The sequence below is a fragment of the Phoca vitulina genome, unplaced genomic scaffold (assembly GCF_004348235.1).
Source record: "Phoca vitulina isolate PV1807 unplaced genomic scaffold, GSC_HSeal_1.0 scaffold8, whole genome shotgun sequence".
NCBI classification, from domain to species: domain Eukaryota; kingdom Metazoa; phylum Chordata; class Mammalia; order Carnivora; family Phocidae; genus Phoca; species Phoca vitulina.
In genome coordinates, this window is record NW_022589711.1 from 35273657 (window position 1) to 35300495 (window position 26839).

Below are 26839 nucleotides of genomic sequence, written 5' to 3' on the forward strand. Positions count from 1 at the left end.
TGAACGGGACAGGGGTAGTTTATGGCCTATTAGGAGGAGCACGTTCCACTGTGGGAAACCCAGATGGGATCTCAGCTCTGGCTGCTACCACTCCTTTTCACCACACGGGGATGGCTGAGTGTAAAGGGGGGCAGAAAGGAACAGACAAGTTCCAGACTATTTATATTTGAATAATGCTTAGGAGTTTTATAATCATGTTTTTCATTACAAGAGCAATAAAACCACGGAAAATAAGAGGTAAACACACCTTTCTAACACCTGGTTGAATCATTTGGGTTTATCTTTTCTGGCCTCTTTTTTTTTGTTGTTTTTTAAGATTTTATTTATTTATTTGAGAGAGAGGGAGAGAGCACAAGCAGGGGGATGGGCAGAGGGAGGAGAAGCAGGCTCCCCACTGAGCAGGGAGCCCGATGTGGGGCTCGATCCCAGGCCCCTGGGATCATGACCTGAGCCGAAGGCAGACGCTTAACTGACTGAGACACCCAGGTGCCCCTGACCTCTTCTCATGTTAAGAAAGTTGTATGTATAGGTTTGCCTTCCTTTTTATATTTTACATCGGACTATATGCCCAATCTTTTTAAAGGTTGTATGATATTTCCTCTAACGGATGGTCAGTAGTGAAATTATATACTTTCTTACTATTGGACACTGGGACTCTTTTTAATGTTTTGCCATTAGAAATAGTGGTGCACAGGACAGTTTGTACATATGTCTACTTTACTACTTTGGATTACTCTTTTTGGATCGATTCCCAGAAGCAAATTCATGGAGTCAAAGTATATGAGCATTTTTATGACTTTCGTTTCAAATTCCGTTTAATCATCTGCCAGCAAAATATAAGAAAACAAGTATCACTCTATTTTCATCTATTTCAAAGAAAATAGATGTTACCATGGAATAAAAATTGTTAATTTTAAAAAGTCAATGTTAATACTTCATTGTTGTTTAACTTGGCACTTCTTATCTTCCCCCCCTATTCTGGTTATCGTCTTTTTCCTGAATTGGCTGTTCTTAAATTTGCCTATTGGAGTCATAGTGTTTTCCTTATCATTTTGTATACATTTTTTCTCCCGTGAAGATTTTGATTGTATTACAAGTAATTCTTAAAAATAATTTTTCATAGTTTATTGTTACCCTTTGAATCTATTTTTAAATATGGTCTTCGTCATAGGAAGTAGCATGCAAGAGTTAACATTTTTTAAATGGAGACACAAAGATTTATTGGAAGGTCATTTTTTAACCCAGTGATATGCTTTATGTAACATAGAGTCATATAAAGCACACACACACACACACACACACACACACTTCCCCATTGATGCTACATTTTGAGCAACCAAAGGCCACACTGGTCTACTCATTTTTCCCTAAAAGTCTTGGTCTCTTGTGTCCCCTATTCCAAACGTCCTCTTCCTTCTCCACAAAGAGTTTACGTTCACCCGCAGTTGTTTCTGTTTTGAATTCCTTGAGCTTCAGTTGGCACTATCCACAGTGTATCTCGAATGGCTATTCAACTGCCTTCTGATTGGTTTTGCCTCCTTAACTAGAACAGAAACTCTTGAAAATTGAAGTCATTGTTTATTACCTGTTTATATCTTTGTTACTTGTTTATATCTTCCGTAGTACATGGCAGCCTGAAAAATGACCGTGCTGCATGTGAGATTAAGTAGAGGAATAGAGGGAAACCATGAGTCTATTTCAGAAATCTAGGTAAAGGAATCTTATTTTAGAGTTAATTTTCCAAATTAGAATTTAGAAATAGTATCATTAGAGGAATCAACAGGTTAGTGGAAAGTGATCATATCACAAATAATGACTAGCGGAAAGGGGTGTAATTCATACTGTCACACCAAAGGGCACATGAACTTCTGGCTTCAGCCTGTATCTCCAGGGACAGGTGTGATCCAGATCATGTTGAGGGAAACTGAGGCAGCTTACCAGATTTTCACTGAGTCTTATTTAGGCGACCGTATAGATGTCCATTTTTTCCTTGATACTATCAAGTAACCCTGTAGGCTGTTGAATCTAGAAATTGAGATAGGAGATAGGAGTCAAATTCTGAGACTGTTAATAAAGATTAGATTTATAAAGCAGGGCAGGTGTCAAATCTGGTCTATGGAGCAAAGAACTGAGGACTAGGACTTCTAGCAACGGCAGCACTGTGTACTCCCATCCTGGGAACCAAAACACTTTGTAAAGAGCTGCTGGGTGCTGAATGGGCCTTTATACTATGTGAAGGTAAAGCCACAGTTCTGGGGTGGTGGCGGGAGGAGGGGTTGGGGGAGCATGAAGGGAGCTGGCCCAGAAACATAGCCAGGATCTAACATCAAGGAGAAAAAGCATTTACTAAATAATACAATTTGACAATTGTCTTTATAAGACTCAGTAGCTGATGTTTCTACCATTTAATGAAATATCTCTCGCTTCCACAGTACTTTCTCTATATTAACGACCTCATGCAATCAGGTCTTTTTTAAATTATGAAAAAGCAGCACTTTGGGGAGGGAATATGTATAGGGAGAGCATTAGCTTCCCTGCCTCCTCATTCTTCAAAATATGCTATTAAGCTGACTGCTACAAGCTTGGCAGCCCGTCCAGGCTAAGGGGAAAGATAGGCTACCCAGTGGCCCCTAGAAGCCATCTAATATTTTATCTTAGGTTTTCTCCTCATCTTCTTCATTTTTTAAATTGTAATTTCCCTTTGTTACTTCCTAGTCTTCAGCAGCAACTGTGTTTGGGATAATTAGAGGAGGTACCTGTATCCATATTTTTTACAAAATTAGTATCTGGGGAGCACGAGAAGTTTGGAGAAGTAGTTTACAATGTGAAGAAGGGGTTAGAAGAGAATAATAGAAATTATGTGTACAGATTGTTTGTTATGTGCCAAACACTAAGCAGTGTACTTTTCATTTCTTTAATCTGCACAGCAGCACTATACGAGGTCTGTATGGTTACTGTCTCAGTTTTGTAGATGTAGAAAATTATGCTTAAATAGGTTACGAAATCTGTCCAAGCTCACATGGCTAAGAAGTGATGGAACCAGGAAGCAAACCAGGAGTCCCATGCCAGAGCCCATTCTCTCAGCCCCTATGTTATTGAGTCAGTAGTTCTAGGCAACAAGGAACAACCAGGGAAGGTTGAGGAAAAACATCCCCAGAAAGTCTCCAAAATGTTTAGGGAGGGGGTGAATTTCTTGCCTTTATGCTGGATGGGAAGTGGGTATTAAAGAAAAGTGTTGGCCTCGGGAAGACTGGACAGACATGAGAGAAACACCTTCAACTTCCCCCACCAGAACCTGTAATTACCTTTCTTGCAACATACGCTTGTTGAGAGATTCAGGGGAGAAGGAACGTGTGTTCTCAGAGTTTTATATCTAATGCTGATAGAGCAAATGGACTTGATGTAAAACATATTTTTAACAACAAAGGACACAATTTTCTGGCTTGTGTATTTGTAGCAGACATCACTCAGATCGTGAGTATTATAATCAGCACCTCCTGGAGTAATACGACCAGCTCGGCACAAACTAGATTTAAAAATAAATTCTCCACCTCATCTGGAACTCCCCAGGATTCAGTCTACAAGCAAGCTGGTGTAGATGTAGTGAGGTACTTTCATCCTATTTCTCTGTGCCCTACTTTCATTTCCAGGGCCCTGTAGTGTTTCATACTGTTGCCAAGTTGGCCCAGGGTTTTGAAGATCCCAAGATCCCTAAGTGACATATCCAAGTTCATAGGGGACTATGAAATTAACCAATATTTATGAGATTTTCTGGATAACTTAGGTTAGCCTGGGGCAGAGTAGATTAGTACATTCATTATTGAGCTCCTGCTTTGTGACAGGCATTGTGAATAACTGAGCAAACTGCCTCCAGGCTGGAAGATCCCAGATGCGTAGTTGAGGTAGCAGTGAAGGCTTCAGACCAGTCCAAATTTCCGCCCAAGGCAGAGAAGTGGGAGGGGCTCATGTCCATGACAACCCTAGCCAGCCACCCCAGTAGTGCGTGGTGGCTCATGTGATTAAAAATAAATATCCGGGTATCTTCTGAACTTTGTTTTTCTTTGTCATTTATCAATATTTACCTAAAAATATAAATGCAGTTTCCACTATACCCTGGACTAAGAGACAGTGTTCATATCAATATCTACAAAATGATTAGCAGGTAAACTCCTTCAGATTAAGAGAAACACATTGATAATTTCCGTACATTCCAGACTCTCTTTTCTCCAAAATAAAACTTTTAAAAAGACTGCTTTAAATTTACCTCAATATTTGTGTCAAATTGAAGGTCTTCTTTATAGAGTCTGCTTGCAGCTGGTTCAAGAAAGACTGTGTTAGTTCAAGCATTGGAACAAAGCTCTGTTTCTATTAGTTCAACTGTCACATTAGGCCAGGTTCAAATCATTCACACTCAGGGCCTATGATCTGAAATTGGTGGTAATTTCAATTGGTGGGAAGAAGGGTCACATTTAAAAAAAAGGTTTAAAAGTCTTTTATTATAAAGATTATGTAACAAATGTGCAGGAAGTTTGGAAAGAGAGAAAAAATAATCTATTGTCCCATCATCCTGAATACATTTATGTTAAGGTGTGTTGAGAATGAAAGCCAGGCCTGTGGGTAATTGGAACAGTCAGATAGTACAACAGTATTTCCATTATTACTGCTACATAAAATATGTTAATTTGGGGGAAGAGCTAAAAATTGTCTCATTGGGACACCTGGGTTGCTCAGTCAATTGAACCTCCAAATCTTTGTTTCAGCTCAGGTCATGATCTCAGGGTTGTAAGATCGAGCCCCGAGTTGGGCTCTGCCCTCAGTGGGGAGTCTGTTTGAGATTCTCTCTCTTTCCCTCTCCCCTACCCCTCTGCCTATCCCAGCCCCTGTGCTCTCTCTAAAATAAATAAATAAAATCTCAAAAAATAAAAATTCCCTCATTAACAATTTTTCCATGGTATTTTGATAATTATGCATGTTTATTCTTATAGATGAAATGTAGAATAATTCCTACTTACAACATGGATATTCTCAATCTGGATTCCCCATCAGATATCAAATATGGCAATTAAAATGCTTTTCCAATACTCTAGGTAGGATGCATTCAATAGTTTCCAAATATATATATGGCTATTTTATAAATATATAAAATTTTATAAATGGAAATTTAGGTCTCAATTACTCAAAGAACTCTAACTCACATGATACTGGAAGAGATGCTTTACGCGAAGGTACATACTTTCTAGTGTTCCATCTGAAGTTTTTCACATCAACCAAAGGTTGAACAATCATTACCTTTGTAAAATCTTCAGTGCCTTGTACCTGAAGTTTGACAGAATGTAAGTTAATTTCTGAGTACATATCATACAATAAATGTTTCTCTGGTAAGCTACTATCTCAGGACCTCTCTAAATACCATGTAAATATCTAAATTTACATGAAAAGTAAACATGTCTCTATTAGATAGATATCTTAAAATACCTGAATATGTTGGTTTTTGAAAGTCAACATTCCATATACTTTCATTGATTTTTAAATGTTTTGCTCATTTCTCTTACAAATGAGAAAAACGATTAAGAGTTCATCATTAATGATCCTTTAAAATATCACCCAGAGAGATTATCTATGTGGCAAAAGAAAGTTTAAAAAACAGTAGACTTCAAGAAATCCTTCAACATGTGGTTGTTTTCGATATGCTTTGAATCACATTGGTACCCAAATCTACAGTAAGCAGGGCTTTCTGCCTGTGAGAGTAGAGAGAGTTGGGTAGGTTTTAAGTTGCCTTGAGAATCTCTTGCTTGGGCATCTAACTTCCCAATCACCACCCACAGTAGAGCTCTGTTATTATGTATTCAAGGATAGAGGTAGGGAGCACCATAGTTAAGTGTAATGTCTTACTTCCTGTCAGTGGCATCTGTTCAGAAAATTTTTCTTATGACCCTTTCTCATCTTGGGATTCCTCTTATCCCCACCTCATGTTTTTCTCCTGTCCCAAATCTACCTCTTAAGTACCTCTGTCATAGCTGTACATGTTTCATTAACGTATGTATGTTTCTTTTCACTTGGTTGAGACATCTTTTGAGGGTAATCGCAAATCTCATTTGTCTTGATCACTTTAGAGTCTAGCACGGTTTCTGCCATATATTCATTGCTTTAAAAATATATGCCTAATTTAATTGACTCTAGGTCCCTCTTTCAATTTACTTTTTGTAGCTATATTTTGTATGTCCCCTGATTCCTCCTGACATGTGCCTCTCTTCCTCTACCCCAACACACAGACACATGCACAGACACAGAGTCTGCCTTCTTTCTTTCTTTCTTCATATGCACAGCTTCTCATTTTGATTGCCAGGAAAACTCAACAGCTTAAACATGGGAAGTCTTTCATCTTACATTCACTTTCAGAGTAGCTGAGCAAATACCCCTGATACTCAGTTCAGCATGGGTCTGGCAGAACTTTTCTAGAGTACTGTTGATACAGTCCAGGGAAAGTGGTCCTTCTGCAATGTGTAAATGAACTTACATGCCCTCTGTTGCTATTTATAATTGCACCAAAATCTAACTAAGGCCAAAATGTACAGCTCGGTCTGCTTCATTGACATTGAACAGGAATATCTTGGTATTTGGACTACTTAGAGCCAAAGCAATCAGTGACTTGGGTGTATGTGGTGTGTGTGCTTATGGAGTGGTAGGGGAAACACAGAGGATGGGAAGGTGGAAAAGTGACAATTTTTCTAATGTTCATACATTGTCTGGGTATATGGCATATTGACTGGAAGGCATGAATCAACATTTCTATACCTGATAGCACGTTATAGGAATTAAGGAAGGTGCCTTATAAACTTTTCGTAACTGACAATCTTCTATAGCTCCATGGATGAGGATGACATAGATCACAGTTTCATCATAGATATCAGTTTTGGTGTTCTTTGGTATATCTTTTACACAAACATTACAGAGTTTTAACTGCATCTTGTAGTTCCAGTCCTATAAGGAAAACAATTTCATAGTCTACTGTTTATAAAGTTTAACATCAATCCCTAAATAGTTAGTTGATAACAGTACTTTAATACAATTCCATTCAGAGAGAAGGATGAGTTTATATATAAACACCTCTTACCTCATAAGATAAATGTTCCCTCAATTTTTTGGCAGTAATAGAAAGTCCAAGTTTTAGCCACATTTTATACTCAATGTGAGGACAACATTGTTTAAAAGCTTCATACAAATGATTTTTAGGAATAAAACATGTCTGAAAAATGGAGGATATAAATTTAATATTTCATTCTGCACACCTATAGTTTAAGGATAAAAGGTTTTCTCATTTACATATAACATTAAAGCTAAGAATTTAAATTCTGTAAGATTCATGTTGTTGCCTGGACACCTAATAAGATGTGTATAGTAGTAAATATTTGTGTGATCTTATCATAAATTAAATATTAAAAGGTCACATGCTCCAGTGAGACATTATTATTCTTACAGATTCTGCAAAAGTAGAAGACAACAAATCAAAAATAATTGAAACTTTTAAACTAAAGATATAAATATTTCTAAAAATACATAATTTTAGGGGAGCAAACTTTTTAGGTAACAATAAATGCCAGTGCTGACAATGAGCAGACCATTGGCTATGAGGAATAAGCTGCTACGAATATACAAGATGCTGTGTATGTTGGTTTTTATTTCTCATGGGTAAGTATGTATGAGTGAGATTGCTGGGTAATATGGTAATTGTGTGTTTAACTTTATAAGAAAATTGCCAGTCTGCTGTCAGAAGGGTTGTAACATTTTACCCTCTCATCAGCCATGATGGAAATTTCAGCTGCTTCACATCCTTGCCAATATCTGCTACTCATTATTTTTATTTTTAGCCAATGTAGTAGGTGTGTGGTGATATCTCATCATGATTTTAATCTGCATTTTTCTGAGAACTAATGATATCAGGCATCTTCTTCATGTGCTTATTGGCCATTTGTATATTCTTTTGTGAAATGTTTGTTCAAATCCTTTGCCCGATTTTTAACTTGGTGTTTTGTCTTCTTATTTTTGAGTTGTAAGAATTCTTTATAGGTTCCATTGTCAAGTAATTTTTCAGATAAAGATATTGTGATACGTTTCCATTGTCTGTGGCTTGCTTTTTCCATGTTCTTTGTGGTGTCTTTTTAAAAAGCAGAAGATTTTAATTTTAGTGACATTCAATTTATCAATATTTCCTTTTATGGTTAGTGCTTTTTGTGTCCTGGCTTAGAAATCTTTGCTTATCTCAAGATCTGTGTTTCCGTTTAGAATTTTTATAGCTCTAATTTTTCTGTTTAAGTCTATCATCATTCCAAGTCAATTTTTGTGCACAATGTATGGGGCCGAGGCTCATAGCTTCCATATAGATATTTGGGATTTTCAGGATCATTTGTTGAAAATACTATTATTGATTATTATCATAATATTAATCAATTAATTATTATATTAATATTATTAATAATATTACTATTAATATCAATATCATATATACACAATATATGAATCTATTTCTGGATTCTCTTCCCTGTTCCACTATTCTATATTATCTTAAACTAGTACCATTTGGTGTTGATTATAATACATTTATAATAAGGCTTCAAGTCAGACAGTGTATGTCATCTAACGTTATTCTTTTTAAATTTTAATTCCAGTGTAGTTAATGCACAGTGTTATATTAATTTCAGGTGTACAATATAGTGATTCAATAATTTCATATATTACTCCAGTGCTCATCAAGATAAGTGTACTCCTAATTCTCTTCACCTATTTCACCCATCCCCCCACCCCCTTCCCTCTGGTGTCCATCTGTTTATTCTCTATCGTTAAGAGTCTGTTTTTGGTTTGTCTTTTTTCTTTGTTCATTTGTTTTGTTTCTTAAATTCCATATATGAGTGAAATCATATGGTATTTGTCTTTCTCTGACTTACTTCGCTTAGCATTATACTCTCTAGATCCATCCATGTTGTTGCAAATGGCAAGATTTCATTCTTTTTTATGGCAGAATAATATTCCATTATATATATATATATATATATATATAAAATGTGTGTGTATATATATATGTATATACACACCACATTTTCTTTATCCATTCATCTATTGATGGACACTTGGGCTGCTTCCATAATTTGGCTATTGTGAATAATGCTGTAGTAAACGTAGGGGTGCATATATCCCTTCAAATTACTGTTTTCAAATTCTTTGGGTAAATACCCACTAGTGTGATTACTGGATCTTAGGGTAGTTCTAGTCTTAATTTTTTGAGGCACCTCCATTCTGTCTTCCACAGTAGCTGCACCAGTTTATATTTCTATCAATAGTGCATGAAGGTTCCTTTTCCTCCACGTCCTTGCCAACACTTATTTCTTGAGTTTTTGATTTTAGCCATTCTGATGGGTGTGAGGTGATATCTTATTGTGGTTTTGATTTGCGTTTCCCTGATAATAAGTGCTGATCATTTGTATTCTTCTTGGAGAAATGTCTGTTTATGTCTTCTGCCCATTTTTTAATTGGATTATTATCATTATTTTTTGGTGTTGAGTTGTATAAGTTCTTTATATATTTTGGATACTAACCTTTTATCAAATATGTCATTTGCTAATATCTTCTCCCATTCAGTAGGTTATCTTTTAGTTTTGTTGGTTGTTTCCTCTGCTGTGCAGAAGCTTTTTATTTTGATATAGTCCCAATAGTTTATTTTTGTTTTTGTTTCCCTTGCCTCAGGAGACATAATTAGAAGGATGTTGTTATGGTGGATGTCAGAGAAACTACCATCTGTTCTCTGTTCCAGGATTTTCATTTTTTTATTCATATATTTTTTAGGTAAGCTCTATGTACAATGTGGGGCTTGAGCTCATGGTCCCAAGATCGAGAGTCACATGCTCTACTGACTAAGCCAGCCAGGCACCCCTATTCTAAGATTTTTATAGTTTCAGGTCTCCCATTTAGGTCCTTAATCCATTTTGAGTTTATTTTTGTGTATGGTGTCCACTTTCACTTCTTTGCATGTAACTGCCCTGTTTTCCCAATGTCTTTTGTTGAAGAGACTGTCTTTTTCCCATTGTATACTCTTGTCTCCTTTGTCAAAGATTAATTGGCCATATAATTGTGGGTTTATTTCTGGATTTTCTATTCTGTTCCATTGATTTATGTTTCTTTTCTTTTCTTTTTTTAAAGATTTTATTTATTTATTTGACAGAGAGAGACACAGTGAGAGAGGGAACACAAGCAGGGGGAGTGGGAGAGGGAGAGGCAGGCTTCCCGCTGAGTAGGGAGCCCGATGTGGGGCTCAATCCCAGAACCCTGAGATCATGACCTGAGCCGAAGGCAGATGCTTAACTACTGAGCCACCCAGGTGCCCCTGATTTGTTTCTATTTTTGTGCCATGCTGTTTTGATTACTACAGCTTTGTAATATAATGTGAAATCTGGAATTGTGATACCTACAGCTTTGTTTTTTTTTAAAGATTGCTTTGGCTATATTAGCCTGGTGATGGGTATGAAAGAAGGCACGTATTAAATGGAGCACTGGGTGTTATATGCAAACAATGAATCATGGAACACTACATCAAAAACTAATGATGTAATGTATGGTGATTGGCATAACATAATAAAATAAAATTAAAAAAAAAAGATTGCTTTGGCTATCCAGGGTCTTTTGTGGGTCCATACACATATTAGGATTGTTTGTTCTAGTTCTGTGAAAAATGCTGTTGGTATTTTGATAGGGATTACATTAAATCTGTAAATTTGGGTAGTATGGACACTTTTAACAATATTTGTTTTTACAACCTATGAGCATGGGACATCTAATTTCTTTCATCAAGGTTTTATAGTTTTCAGAGTACAGATCTTTCACCTCCTTGATTTATTCCTAGGTACTTTATTATTTGTGGTGCAGTTGGAAATGAGATTGCTTTCTTAATTTATTTCTGCTGCTTCATTATTAGTGTATAGAGATGCAATGGATTTCTATACATTGATCTCGTATCCTGCAACCTTACAGAATTCATTTATCAGTTCTAGTATTTTTTTTTTTTTTTGGTGGTCTTTAGAGTTTTCTTTATATAATATCATGTCAAAGAGTGAAAGTTTTACTTCTTCTTTACCAGTTTAGATGAGTTTTATTTCTTTTTCTTGTCCGATTGCTGTGGTAAGACTTGCAGTACTATGTTGAATAAAACAGTGAGAGTGGACATCTTTGTCTTGTTCTTTACTTTAGGGGAAAAGCTCTCAGCTTTTCACCATTGAGTATGATGGTAGCTGTGGGTTTTTTACATACAGCCTTTATTTTGTTGAGGCATGTGCCCTCTAAACCTACTGTGTTGAGGGTTTTTATCATGAATGGATGTTGTACTTTGTCAAATGCTTTTTCTGCATCTATTGAAATGATCATATGGTTCTTATCCTTTCTCTTATTGAGGTGATGTGTCACATTGATTGGTTTGTAAATATTGAACCACCTCTGCATCCTGGGAATAAATGTCAAATGTGGTGAAATGTTCAATAGTGGTGAATGATTTTTTTTTAATGTATTGTTGGATTCAGTTTGCTAATATATTGTTGAGGATTTTTGCATCTATGGGTAGGTATCTTGATGTTCATCAGAGATATTGGCCTATAGTTCTCTTTTTTGTAGTGTCTTTATCTGGTTTTGGTATCAGGGTAATGCTGACCTCAAAGAATGAATTTGGACACTTTCCTTCCTCTTTGGTTTTGGAATAGTTTGAGAAGAGTAAGTATTAACTCTTCTTTAAACATCTGGTTGAATTCACCTGTGAGGCCATCTGGTCCTGGACTTCTGTTTGTTGGAGTTTTTTGATGCTTGTTCAATTTCATTGTTGGTAACTGGTCTGTTCAAATTTTCTATTTCTTCCTGATTCAGTTTTGGGAGGTTATATGTTTCTAGGAATTTAGTCATTTCTTCTAGGTTGTCCAATTTGTTGGCATAAAATTTTTCATAATGTTATTTTACAATCCTTTGTATTTCTGTGGGGTCAGTTATTTCTCCTTTTTCATTTCTGATTTTGTTTATTTGAATCCTCTCTCTCTCTTCTTTTTTTTTTTTTTTTAAAGATTTTATTTATTTATTTGACAGAGAGAGAGGTAGCGAGAGCAGGAACACAAGCAGGGGGAGTGGGAGAGGGAGAAGCAGGCCTCCCGCCGAGCAGGGAGCCCGATGCGGGGCTCGATCCCAGGACCCTGGGATCATGACCTGAGCCGAAGGCAGACGCTTAACGACTGAGCCACCCAGGCGCCCCTCTCTCTCTTCTTTTTAAGAATTTGGCTAAATGTTTATCAATTTTGTTGATCTTTTCAAAGAGCCAGCTTTGCAGCATCATATCCAGAGGTACATGATGCCCAGCTGTCCAACTTTTAGTGATGCTACAATTGTTTTTTAGGTGGTGCCAGCCAGGTCCTTTCACTATAAAGTTTCCCATTAACATTGCACACAGTAGTTTTAGCATCAATTGATGGCTGTTGCCTAGATCCATTATTTCATTGAGATGGCAAAATGAAGATATTCTTTTTTTTTTTTTTGAATTTTAATGAATTATTTCATTTGTTTTTTTTTAAATTTTTTTATTGTTATGTTAATCCCCATACATTACATCATTAGTTTTAGATATAGTGTTCCATGATTCATTGTTTGTGCATAACACCCAGTGCTCCATGCAGAACGTGCCCTCCTCAATACCCATCACCAGGCTAACCCATCCTCCCACCCCCCTCCCCTCTAGAACCCTCAGTTTGTTTTTCAGAGTCCATCGTCTCTCATGGTTCTTCTCCCCCTCCGATTTCCCCCCCTTCATTCTTCCCCTCCTGCTACATTCTTCTTCTTCTTTTTTTTTCTTTCTTAACATATATTGCATTATTTGTTTCAGGAAAACAGTATGGAGGTTCCTCAAAAAGTTGAAAATAGAGCTACCATATGATCTAGCAATTGCACTACTGGGTATTTACCCCAAAGATACAAAAGTAGGGACCCGAAAGGGTACGTGCACCCTGATGTTTATAGCAGCAATGTCCACAATAGCCAAACTGTGGAAAGAGCCAAGATGTCCATCGACAGATGAATGGATAAAGAAGATGTGGTATATATATACAATGGAATATTATGCAGCCATCAAAAGGAATGAGATCTTGCCATTTGCAACGACATGGATGGAACTGGAGGGTATTATGCTGAGTGAAATAAGTCAAACAGAGAAAGACATGTATCATATGACCTCACTGATATGAGGAATTCTTAATCTCAGGAAACAAACTGAGGGTTGCTGGATTGGGGGGTGGGATGGGAGGGATGGGGTGACTGGGTGATGGACACTGGGGAGGGTATGTGCTCTGGTAAGCGCTGTGAATTGTGAAGATATTCTAATTCTCTGTTTCTACATTTGTTAGCTGGAATTCTGTATAGAGGAATATTTCTTCATTTTTTTTTTCGGTTACCTTGAAAGAGTTCATAGTTAGGCAGGATAAATGTTGAATTCTTTCTATTTAAAAAAAAAATCAATTTATAGAGTAGTAAGTTAATATCCCAACAATCTTATTGGAAATTAAACAAATTTGGTATCATCATCAACTTATGGATTTTTACATATTATGGGGTTCAATTGTTTGCAGTCATTGTTCTTTTTGAGTTTAAATTAGGCCAGTGATAGCCCCTGTTGCTTTGAGAATTTTGTTCTCATTGTGCCTGGGGAAACTTCCATCCACTTTGCTCAACTTTTTTATTAATAGATGTTAGTTCTCTGACTTTTTCCCTTCCTGACCCCCTGAATTATGGTATTGATAGCTAAAATATGTCCTCTAATTTCCCCATGAGAGACCTCATTTAATCAGTTTTTCTGGTTAAATTTTTCAATATGGTAGGTTAACTTTTGCAAGCCATTTTGCCAGGACAGTATACTGGATAAGTATAATTTGGTAACAAGTTTTATTCCTTTACTATTCCTATTTTTTAATAAAATTATCACTAGACTGTAAACATATGCTAAGTACAGAAATAACCTTAAATTTGATACTAGATATTTAATAAGATACAGCAATAGACCATATGGTGATGTTTTCTGACCTCCACTACAGTTTTGCAGGTAGCAGAACACATCATGGGTTCGTTAGTTAAACAGTTTAGCTCTCCTATTATTTCCCCACTGATCGCAAAGTCTGTGTACATTAGCTGATAATCTTTTTCCTCTGACTCCCAGAGCATTTGGTCAATTCCGAAACCAGGTTTTGATCTTTGAAGCTGTTTAGGAATGAAGAAAGAGAAAAAAAAACATATGCCAGTTAATTACAAAACTCTCTAATTTTTTACTTTTTTCCTTTGGTTTTAACAATTTTAATATGTAGATATTGTTTTGAGGATACTTCTTACTTATACCTTTTAAGGCGATTTTATTAAATTAGCAAAAGCATTCCTAGATACTGCAATATTTCTGAATCCTTCTACTCAGCCAACCTATACCTGCCTTAGAATGGCTAAATGCCCAATTCAGATAAACATAAGATGAAAACAACTTATAATATTCCATCTTAAAGATGATCCTTTAGATGGTTTCTTGTTATCTATGGGAAAGTAATGCTTAAAAGGTGATAGGTAATGTTAACCACTGTGTTTGAACAAGAAAATTGGATGGTAGCTGTTGTCCCAAAAGAGGAACAATGCAGTTCTTAACATGGAAAACTATGAATTCTCAATTTTATAGAATTTTTAACTAATGTTCCCAAGTGCATTTATGAATAACTTTGACTTACCTTTATCATACCTGATATTATTACATAAATTCCTTTGGGCTCATCACCTTCTTCAAATATATCATTTCCACAATCAAATGTTACAACTCTGGCTCTTTCCTTAAAAATACCACCAAATATATAAGATACAAACACTATATTAGCAGTGGTTGAGGATGTTGAAGTTTACATCTTAATAAAAGTTTTTACATTTTAGAATATCAGTCAGTAAGATCCAACTTATTGTGTTAGTGATAAATTTGTAAGAGAAAATAGGAGTTATAAATACCAAAGAGAAGAAGGGGATATTCATAGATCTTCGTAACTTCAGATGGGGTATTTATACATGGATTAGAAAAGAACTAATCTAATATAAGAGTAAGAATGTAATGGAAAGATAAAAATATTTCATCTGGATGAAAAATAATCAGAACAGATTCAGGCTAATGGCATATCTACGTCTCACACATAGTTATGCTCTAAACAGCTGATGAAGTAAATAAAAAATTCATTCATTCAAAATATTTTAAGCAGGTGGAAAATATGCACCTGCTCCTTTGGCACCAAGTAGATATAGAAAAAGAATGTTATTAGAACAAGTTAGACCTATTTAATTGTTCATTCTACAAACAGTCTTTGAGCATCTTCTATGTAATATGCAAAGTGCAAGGGGCTGGGTATTCAAAAGATGGATGAGCTAAAGGATATAGCACAGAAGAGGGATGTAAAGGTAATTGTAATGCAATGTACTTAATGCTATAATGAAACTGTATAATGGATACAATGGCGACAACTTTGGTCCTCCAAACTCAGGATGGACCACAGAATGGTCTTCTACTGGTGGGGTATTTGCCCACAAAGCCTACTTTTCTGAGTTACCTTTGGTAGGGATGTTTCCAGGATCTTTCCAGAGAAGCAAGATTTGGGAAAAAAAAAAAGTGAAAACAAAGGACATTTCAAGAAAAGTAAACAGCACCTCCAGAGGAAGGGAATTAGAAAACAGTGAAAAGGGTTTGGGGTACCATGCAAGGTTGAGTATAAATAGAGTATGAGGTATATGATGAATGGACAACAGAAGATGATGATGGAAATGTAGACAGGAAGCAGACTGGGGAAGGACTTTCCAGGTCACTTAAAGGGATTTTGATTTTATCCCAGACAATAAAAGACTTTTAAAGAGTTTTAAGCTGGAGAGAATCACAGTCTTCATTAAAAAAAATCATTTGTTGGTACATTATAGATGGTATTACCAGAAAATAAAAATATTACCTGAATGAAGTTTATATGGTCTTTGTCTTTATCTAGCCATGGAATATGGTAGAGTGCTTCTTCAACAGTAAGGGGCTTGATAACAGGTTGAAAATCAAGTATCTCTCTCTTTTTGGCCATTATTAACTAAAACCACAAAATATAAGAAAGAAGATGAACAAAACCAGTGTTCACAGAATGCTTAAGAAATTATAGCTTTGTACTATTTCCTTTACTTGCTCTTCTGAGATTTTTGTTCTTCTATGGAAACCTTCAACTTCTCCCCACTGATAGCATTTTTCTGTTATCATCATTCTGAAGTCATAGATTAAACATTTAAAAGTAAACTTTTTTTTTACTAAAGTAGATAAACAAAAAGTGCACAGATTAATAAATGTCTGCTCAAAGAACATTTACAATGTGAAAAGATCCGGTTAACCAGCACCCAGATTAAGAAATAAAACATTTACTGCACCTAAAATCCTCTCTTATATTCTCTTCTAGTCATTTCTTCTATCTAAAGATGACCTCTCTTCTATCAGAGTTTAGCTTTGTTTGGTTTTGAGATTTATCTGCATGAAATCAATGAGTATGTACTTGTTTGTGTCTGGTTTTATTTGCTCAATAGTATGTTTGTGAGATTCATCTCTAATATTGCAGGGAGCAGAAGTTCATTCCTGTCATTTTCATTGCTGTAGAGGATTATGTTGTATGAATATACCACAGTTTTGTCTACTATTGATCAACATTTTGGGTGTGCCAGTTTTGGCCTTTGTAATGCTGCTGTATTTGTTTGCTGTACATATGTATACATTTCTGTGGATCTATGGTTCTGTAATCTAATTGCTGTGTCATATGTGTATGTTCAAATTTAGTAGATTCTGCCTAACAATTCCAAAGTGATTGCATTAATTTACATTCTTATTCTAACGTTTCAGTTGTTCTACATTATTGCCTACAGTTAGTTAAAAAAAAAATCAAGTATTCTGATGGTTGTGTATTGGTATTTCATTTGGTTTTAATTTGTATTAAGCTTATGACAATGAAATTTAGTACCTTTTGTTATGTATTAGTCATTTGAATATCCTCTGTTGGGAGGTGTCTACTCAATCTGTAGGACTCCTTTTAGCATTTCTTTCACGGCAGATCTAGTGGTAATAAACTCCCTCCAGTTTTGTTTATCTGGGAATGTCTTAATTTCTCATTTCTGCAGGACAGTTTTGCTGAAAATAGGATTTTTTGTTGATAGGTTTTTTTTCTCTTTTAGCACTTTGAATATATCAGTTCACTTCCTTCTGGTCTACAAAGTATCTGATGAGAAATCTGATAATAGTCTTATTGAGGATTGCTTATATGGGATGAGTTGCTATTGCTGATTCAAAATTTTCTTTTTGTCTTTTTGACAATTTGATTATAATGTGTCTTGGTGTGGGTCTCTCTCAGATCATCCTACTTGGAATTTATTGAACTTCTTGGATGTTAATATTTATGTCTTTCATCTAAGTTGGGAAATTTTTGGCCATTATTTCTTCAAATATTCTCTGTCTCTCTCTCTCCCTTCTCCTTGCGGAATTCCCACAGTGCATATGTTGGTCCACTTGATTGGATCTCATGGGTCCCTTAGATTTTGTTCACTTTTCTTCAATCTTTTTACTTCTGTTACTCAAATAGGATAATTTCCATTGTTTTATCTTTAAGGTGACTGATCTTTCTACCTGCTCAAATATGCCTTTCAGTTCTTGCCACATAGATGTTATATATTTTATGTTAGGTTCACACTTAAGGATTTAGAGTTCTTAATCAATACTGTGAATAGAATATTTTTCTACATTTTCTTTAGTTGGGGAAGAATTTTGAATTTTGATATTATTTCTGAATACCCTATGATTTATCTTATTCTTACAGATTTTAATTTATTTTCCTAGGATTTTAAATTAAACAATCAACATATAATAATTTTTTTCCTCTTTCCAAAAATTTTATCTCTCAATTTCCTTTCATTTTTTTTCTTGACCTGGCTAAGACTTCCAGCACAGCATTCAGTATTTGGAGTGGCACTGTTCATTCTTCTTTCATTCCTGACTTTAATTGGAATACTTATAAATGTTTTGACATCCAATACAATGTTTTGACATCCAACACAATGTTTCTTTTAAATTTTTAATAGAAACTCTTTATTTAGTTAAGGATGCTACTTCTCTTATTAGCCTTAAAAGAATTTTAAAAAATATTTTGAATAATAAATTTTGTCAAATTTTTTCTTTCTCTTTAAATCTCTTAATAAGTTATATAGCTATTTGGGGAGCTAAAACATTCTTAGTTATAGTATACTAAACTTTTAATGTACTACCAGATTCAATTAGCTACCATTATGTTTAAAAGTTTTGTATATGTATTCACAAGCATAATAGCTTTTGGGTTTTTTCTTATACTATTCCCAATTTGGAGAGTAAATTTTGTACTTACAGAATTAGTTGGGATCCTCTATTTTTTTATATGTCATGGTACCATTTAAATAATTTAGAGAAAGGAAATGTAGTGAATTTTTACCCTATAATTGAATGTTCTTATAAATCACAGGATTCTATGGGAAAAGTTGTCTCAGTGTCAAAGATAATTCCTAGAAAAATACTAATATCCACTGTAGCCTAGGAAGAGAAATAGTTTCATCATACCATTGGTTTGGGAGCAAAGCATAGAAAGAGATGGTCCCTTGTGGCAAGAAAGGGAAAGAGAAATTGAGCATTGGAGCTCAGGGAAGGAAATGCTCTATTGTAGGTGCTTATCTTTAGATAATTATTTTAAGTTAGATAGTCATATCTCAGAGATGGCTTATATTGAAAAATCAAAAGTAGGTTTGAAGATCATGAATAACTATATATCAAGTAAGTATATTTGTTTTAAAAATATGCTACCTTACCTTATTAATTTCAGAACCTTCAATTTTATGAATAATTCCTTTTGACCTAAAAACCTTAACAATTTCTCTAGCCAAATTGAGCATGACATTAATCTCCTCCTTTGTTTTCATAGTAACAGCGATTTCTGGGTGATCATACTCTAAGTAGCCTGAAAAATAATATGTTCAGATAAAATAAGAACATTATTTAAATATTTCATGTAGACAATAAGCTAGTATTTCCACTCTAAATCCATGAAATACAACTCCCAACACAGAGAAATATATCTCTCCCTGATGAGGCCTCCAGTAGTTGCAGAGTTCTGCTTGCCGTTTTCTTGTCAGTTTATACCTAAGCCCATGAGGAAGGACAGACAGCCCTCGTTCTAGGATTAACAATTATACTGATACACCTGCATGCGACACTGAGAAGCTCTTCTGGGCTCTAGGTCTAGAGTTTATGTCCTACTTTTCTATTCTGTTTGAATTAGGATTAGCACTTAGATATGGCTTCTGATTAAGTCCTCTCATTCATCTTGGGTCATTGTCCACCCAACATTCTTGTGCATCTAGATGACTCATCCGTCTATGCTCTTCTGCTTGACTTATCTGGATTCCTGAATGCCCACGAGAGTTGCATTCACTTAGATTCTACATTTTGGCTTTTCCTTCGTGATGGCTTCTTGTCTAGCTTGATAACTATCTGCCATGCAAATCTCTCAAGTCTTGTTTGATTCTCAGACTTGCTGTGCCCTTTTGCTGCCCACCACCTAGTACCAAACCCCCTTCTTCTCCTCTCACATGAACACTATACTATAGGAGTGTGTCTGTCCCACTCCCAGGATTTATCCTGTACTAGGAGCATGACGTGGCATGACTCAGAGAATAAACTGTTGTCATGTTTAGGCATAGAAGCTCCCAGTGGTCTATCAGAGATCTGTGAGATTCTCTTCTGATTTCAACTTATAAATCCTAAATCCTCAGATGGTAGCTCTGTGGCAAGTGAAGGGAAAAAAAAATAACTTTTTTCCTTGTTTTGCTCAGCAAGGTATGTGTACTTTTGGTTTGGAAGAAAATAGAATTTATAAGGTGATAATAGCATGTATAAACATGCAATGCCAATGTGTTTCCTTTAAAGAGAAATTAAAAGGTCTTCATTGAGGTATAAGGCAGGAAGAACAAGTGTGGAGAGGTAATATTACACTAAACCCATCCAAACCAAAGATATGATCATATTGATTAAAGTTATATACTTTATTACTAGTAATAAATAGGTTTCCTCAAAGATCAGTTTAGTTATCAAAATAATTGCCTTTCTGGAGTAATGATAATAAGAGATGGTTGTGTTTAATCTTTAGGGTGAGGGATACATACCCAGCTCTTTCATAGCATGTCCTGTATTCTTCATAATCCTCCTTAATAATATCTACAAAATAAAAGAAGAGTTATCCCCACTGAAGAACAAGCTGTTATAAAATATTTTTACATTTGCTACTGATGGATTTTTTTTTTACCTAACTAATAACTTCAAAGAAAAAATATGATGGGGAGCTTTTCAGGGATTAGAATTGAATTTTGTGCAATAAATTTAATTTTGCTCCAGCAAATTGGTGGAGAGAATAAAAAGTGGTTTCAATCTTAAATGAGGTAGAAGGTTTGGCCAAACTGTGTGAGAGCAGAAATGAGGACTAAAACTGGACATCTTAGAGATTCAGGTCCTTTTGTTTTCCCTACTGTGTATCCTCAAATTCCAGTGCTAAATATTCTTTTCCAGGTTAGAACAGGTAACAAAATTCAGGAAAACAGTTTTAAAGTTACAGGTGGTGAAGAAAGGAAAGATACTGTTTTTTTGTGTTCTACTACATATCACACGTTCAATTTTCTCAACTACAGAGCTTTGGGTATATTACATGGCATTCACGTGTTCTACATTGCCTTGAAAGGTAAATATTTCACATAGTTGACAAACTTGTGAGAACAACCACCTCGGTCAAAAAAGTGAAAATCTAGAACTTAGGCCCTAGAATTCTCTTCGTTGTTTACTAGCCATGTGACTTTGAGAATAACCATTCAACCTCTCTTGGCTCTTTTTTGTTCCTTATCTGTGTAAGGAAGAAATTAGACAAGGTTTCCTTCTAGATGAGTTATTCTTACTTTTTCCATCTGCCAGATCCCCATCCTTTGCTTCTTTTACTATTTACTGTGGGAAAATCAGGCAGGGAGTGAGGAAGGGAGTCTTTGGGAATTATGAGGAAGCTCCCTTTGCTTAACACTGCCATTATGTCTCATCCTCCAATATTTCCTATTTAGTGCACCTGTAGCTGACAGATCCTGGAACTTGCATCAGGAGGGAGCTGATGACCACTGCACATATGTTTCATGATAGCCTCCACAAGAACCAAAAGGTGGGTTGCAAAAACCTCATGATTTGTTACTGTGGCACAGACATTTAAGTAAGGAAGCTTTTCAGTAATACAAATGTAGACTAGTTTAAGTTTTTACAGAAATTACTTAGCGAATCGAGTCAAAATCCCCATCTACATATATAGATAGAGGACATAATGGGTGAGGGCAACTGAGGGATTGGAGGAATAAACCCTTTCCTTACTATTGAAAGTTTTCTCACCTGTTTAACTTGCTTTGAACTTGAAATCTGATCAATTATAGTCATTATGTCTGCTTCACCTTGGACATATCCTTTTAGTATAGCATACTTAAAGGACAGCTGGTGACTCATCTTTTGATCTATTATTTGCAGCAACTTTGGGGTTATGAGCTGGAAAAAAACAGAACTACTATTTAATATAAATTGTATACATTTAGATAATTATATATTGATTAGTTTAACTAAAGTAGATAATAATAAGAAATAACATGCTTTCAACAATAACTATAGTAATCTGTCAGGGTTTTTAGTTATTTTATTCACGGTAATTTTATAACTTCATGACCAGAGTGATTTCCTTATAATTAATAATGTTGGACACCTATGGTGAAGTTATGAATTTACTCTTTACTTATGTCCCTTATAGAGAATTGGATGCTAATTTCAACTCGTTTAAATTCTTGGAAAACAATGCAATTAATCTTCTGGGCTTAAGTCATAAATGTCTATAAAGTACTGCCACTTTTACCTGTGAAATCTCCTACTAGCCTTCTTTTTTTTTTTTTTTTTAAAGATTTTATTTATTTGAGAGAGAGACACAGCGAGAGAGGGAACACAAGCAGGGGGAGTGGGAGAGGGAGAAGCAGGCTTCCTGCGGAGCAGAGAGCCCGATGCGGGGCTTGATCCCAGGACCCTGGGATCATGACCTGAGCCAAAGGCAGACGCTTAACCACTGAGCCACCCAGGCGCCCCTCCTACTAACCTTCTTATTAGAAGGTTTATTCGGGGGTTGGAACCCACCACAATTATATTTCTTGTTTGACCCCAAGGATAAGTGCAAAAGAGAGTATGTACAGAATGCTAACAAGATAAAAAAAAATGATGTCCTTTATTAGGTGATACTTAAACTGAATCTTGAAGAATGACCATAAGCTAGCACTTTGAGGATTAATGGCAGCTGGTTGGAGGGCAGAGTATGGAGATTATGGAGCATAGACAGGAAAACACAGGAAATATATGATTTGGATATTCATAAAATAATATGTTATAAAATTTAATTTGTGAAAGGGTTATAAAATTTAAAATATAAACATCACCTCAATAGAAAGTGGAAGTCATAAAACTACTAAACTGATTTTAGTTCATATTTCATGATGCAGTCAGTAGAAATTTGAAATTGAATGATTTAATAGTTCTTTACCTTCAAAATACGTAGTATGCGAAGAAATCGAACAATTTTTATAAAGATTACTGTTAGAATAAAATCAAGAGTATAAGTAATGGAATTTGTCTCAATAAGAATTATATCTATGATGCCAACTAATGTAATTGCTAACTCAAATAGGTTCCAGGTATGTAAAAAATATTCCTTCCTCATTGCAGCCATCTGTTGATTAAAAAAAATAGGTTATCTTGGTTTTGCTTTTACTGCAACATTTTCCACAATAACTGAAACATCATAGTTAGATTTTTTCTGATCTACCTTAAGACTACTTGTCTGAAATACTAGTAAGTAATCATATTAATTTAAAATTAAAATGTTTGAAATATTGAAGCATAGCTAAGAGAGTGGGAAGTATTAAAGATGATTGTGGATGCTAGTCTGGGAAATTGGGTTTCCAGTGGAATTTTGAGGGAAAAGTAGGTTTAGAGAAGATAAATTTTTTAGAATGTGCTGTTTGAGATGTTTGTATAGTATTTTGTTGGAGAGATCCAGTCCTCAGTTTTCTATATGATCTGAGGCTCTTGATAAGATATGAGCTGGGAACATGAATTTGGAAGTTATTAGACAATAAATGGTAGCTGATGTCAGGGAAGTGGGAGAGATAGCATGGCCCATGAACTTCTTTCTTCTTTACGTCCATGTGTCCTGTATCATTTTCCATATCCTCCACACCAATCTAACATCTCTCCAATATCCATGCTGACCAATCCATCCCAAGCTCCAGTCACTGGGAGTGATGTTCCTTGCGGGTGTCATGGTGTTGCTTCTAAGTTTTCCCTTGTTTTTGTCCATCATGTTATGTACTCACATACTCATTCTCCAATTTTTGATTCATATAACACAATACTATTATCAGTTTGTGGTGGTACATTTCCTCATTTTACAACTACCTTTATATTAGATTTAAAAATCAGGTCATGAAATGTTTTTCAAGTATAAAGGAGTATCTATCACTCTACCTATTGATCTGTTTATCTATCTAGTATTAAAAAATAAAATGAACACTACCCTGCTAAGTTTATGAACACTGCCAATATCTTTGAAACTCCCTTTGACACATACCATTTTAAAATTTATTTTTACAAATAAAAAATCAATTCTTAAAGTATGGATGTTTTCTACTGAGTTGCCTTAAAAATTTACCTTTAAAAATTAAAGTTTGTTTGTGAAGTGAGAAAGAATTTCATACACTCCTTTAGAAAATTGTGTTTAGGTAGTGTTGAAAAATGAAGTCAGAGAATCTCTCTGTGAGACATATAACATGTTCACACATATACAGATACACACACACACACACACACACACACACAATTTCAGATTACCTTAAGTAGGGACTCCATTATATAAAATGCAAGAAAAGAGTAGTTGCAATATCTTAATTCATGCTCATAGATATCACTTAACTCAGGTATCCAAGAAATTATAATGGGAAACATATTCATTAGTATCACAAGATACCCAATGTACTCAAATTCATCAGTAAATACAATTTTATGGCATACACGAAGAATGCAATGTCTACAAAAAAAAGAATTTTATCTGATAAAATAATTATACTGAATTATTTTCATTATATGTTTAGTTCTGTTTTAATCATCTATAGTACACAGCCCAGCTTAGTTCTGGGTAGAAGCAATCCCTACCTAACACTTTCTGGCATCCTGCTTCAGATATTGTCCTTTTAATGTCCTCCTCTGCTAAATGTCTTGAGGCTTGTTTCCCCTCTTCTTTCCCCCCATCTTTCTCAACTCTCAACCATTTTTAGTTTTAATAGAAATACTTTTGGTCACGAGATGGGGATAATTCAAACTGGAAATATTAAAAAAATAATAAAACAAAGGGAATCCCTTCCACCTGCCAGACATGATTACTATTAACAGTTTGAATATTGGTCCAATCTTTTTGTTTATGTAATCATTATTTGTAAACACAAAAGAAATTATATCATACATATTGTTCTGTAAACTTTTTTCTTTTTCTTAACAATGTATCATGAGCATCTTTCCTTGTTGAGGCATAAAATCTGTAAAAAAAAAAAAAAATCCCAGGATGTGTGGTAATGGACCAGTATGCATCCACAGTTTATCAAAATATTTAAATCAAAATGGATGGAAGTCCTAAATGTGAGACAGGAAACCATTAAAATCCTAAAGGAGAATATAGGCAGCAACCTCTGTGACCTCGGCTACAACAACTTCTTAATAGACACATCTCTGGAGGCAAGGGAAATAAAAGCAAAAATGAACTATTGGGACTTCATCAAGATAAAAATTCTGCACAGCAAGGGAACAGTCAATCAAACTAAAAGGCAGCCTATGGAATGGCAGAAGATATTTGCAAATGACTTATCTGATAAAGGGTTAGTACCCAAAATCGATAAAGAAGTTATCAAGCTCAACACCCAAAAAATAAATAATCCAGTTAAGAAATGGGCAGAAGGGGCACCTGGGTGGCTCAGTTGGTTAAGCGTCTGCCTTCGGCTCAGGTCATGATCCCAGGGTCCTGGGATAGAGCCCCACGTCAGGCTCCCTGCTCAACGGGGAGCCTGCTTCTCCCTCTCCCTCTGCCTGCCTCTCTGCCTACTTGTGCTCTCTATCTCTCTGTCAAATAAATAAATAAAATCTTAAAAAAAAAAAAAGAAACGGGCAGAAGACATGAAAAGACATTTTTCCAAAAAAGACATACAGATGGCTAACAGACACATGAAAAGATGCTCAACATCACTCATCATCAGGGAAATACAAATCAAAACCATGATGAGATATCACCTCACACCGGTCAGAATAAAATTAACAACTCAGGAAACAACAGATGTTGGCAAGGATGCAGGTTGTGGAGAAAGGGGAACCCTCTTACACTGTTGGTGGGAATGCAAACTGGTGCAGCCACTCTGGAAAACAGGATGGAAGTTCCTTAGAAAGTTAAAAATAGAACTACCCTATGATCTAGCAATTGCACTACTAGGTACTTGCCCAAAAGATACAAAAGTACAGATTCGAAGGGGCACATGCACCCTGATGTGGTGTCATGCAGTATTTGTCTTTCTCTGGTTTATTTCATTTAGCATAATGCCTTCAGCATCCATCCACACTGTTGCAAATGGCAGGATTTCCTTCTTTCTCATGGAATAATACTCTCTTGTGTATATATATACCATATTTCTTTATTCATTCATCTGTTGATGGACAATTAGTTTAAATTCATGTCTTAGCTACTGTGAATATGTTGCATTAAACACAGGAGAGCAGATATCTCTTTGATATCCTGTTTTCATTTCCTTTGGATGTATACCTGGATGTGGGATTGCTAGATCATGCAGTAGTTCTATTTTTATTTTTATTTTTTTTGAAGAATCTCCAAACTGCTCTCCATAGGGGCTGTACCAATTTTCATACTTACCAACAGTGCACAAGGGTTCACTTTTTTCTACATCTTTGCCAACACATATTATCTCTTGTCTTTTTGTTGATAGGGATTCTAATAGGTGTGAGGTGATATTTCATTGTGTTTTGATTTGCATTTCCCTGATATTAGTGACATTAAGCACCTTTTCATGTATTCTTTGACCATTTGTATGTCTTCTTTGAGAAAGTGTCTATTTGGTTCCTCTGACCATTATTTAATTGTGATGGTTTTTGTTTGTTTGTTTTTACTATTGAGTTGTATGAGGTCTTTACACATATTGGATATTAACACCTTACCAGATATATGATTTGCAACTATTTTCTCCCACTCCATAGCTTGCCTTTTCATTTTGTTGATTTTTTTTTTCTGTGTAGAAGCTTTTCAGTTTTGACGTAGTCCTACTTGTTTATTTTTGCTTTTGTTGCCTTTGCTTTTGGTGTCAAATCCAAAAGTCACTGCCAAGAATGCTATCATGGAGTTTTCTTCTGGGAGTTTTATGGTTTCAGGTCTTAGTTTACTCCATTTCAAATTGATTTTTGTGTATGGTGTAAGATAGTGGTCTAGTTTCATTATTTTTCATGTGGCTGTCCAGTTTTCCCAACATCATTTACTGAAGAGACTATCCTTTCTGCATTGTATATCATTGACTCCTTTGTCATAAATTAATTGACTATATACCCATGGGCTTATTCCTGGGCTCTCTATTC

General features: G+C 35.3%; 1 protein-coding gene across 1 annotated transcript in view; it reads right to left on the reverse strand.

Annotated features, from left to right (window-relative positions):
- Window positions 1-5172: 5172 nt before the first annotated feature.
- The window catches only part of SLC9C1 (solute carrier family 9 member C1), a 75631-nt gene continuing 53964 nt past the window's right edge, over window positions 5173-26839 (reverse strand). Inside the window, exons 15-25 of the mRNA XM_032406243.1 lie at window positions 24050-24245; window positions 22704-22889; window positions 21524-21673; window positions 20272-20323; window positions 18919-19067; window positions 16020-16145; window positions 14772-14870; window positions 14089-14262; window positions 7115-7246; window positions 6796-6981; window positions 5173-5316 (exon numbers count right to left, since the gene is read on the reverse strand). Coding sequence (XP_032262134.1) covers window positions 5173-5316; window positions 6796-6981; window positions 7115-7246; window positions 14089-14262; window positions 14772-14870; window positions 16020-16145; window positions 18919-19067; window positions 20272-20323; window positions 21524-21673; window positions 22704-22889; window positions 24050-24245 — 1594 coding nt within the window. The remainder of the gene's footprint in view (window positions 5317-6795; window positions 6982-7114; window positions 7247-14088; window positions 14263-14771; window positions 14871-16019; window positions 16146-18918; window positions 19068-20271; window positions 20324-21523; window positions 21674-22703; window positions 22890-24049; window positions 24246-26839) is intronic.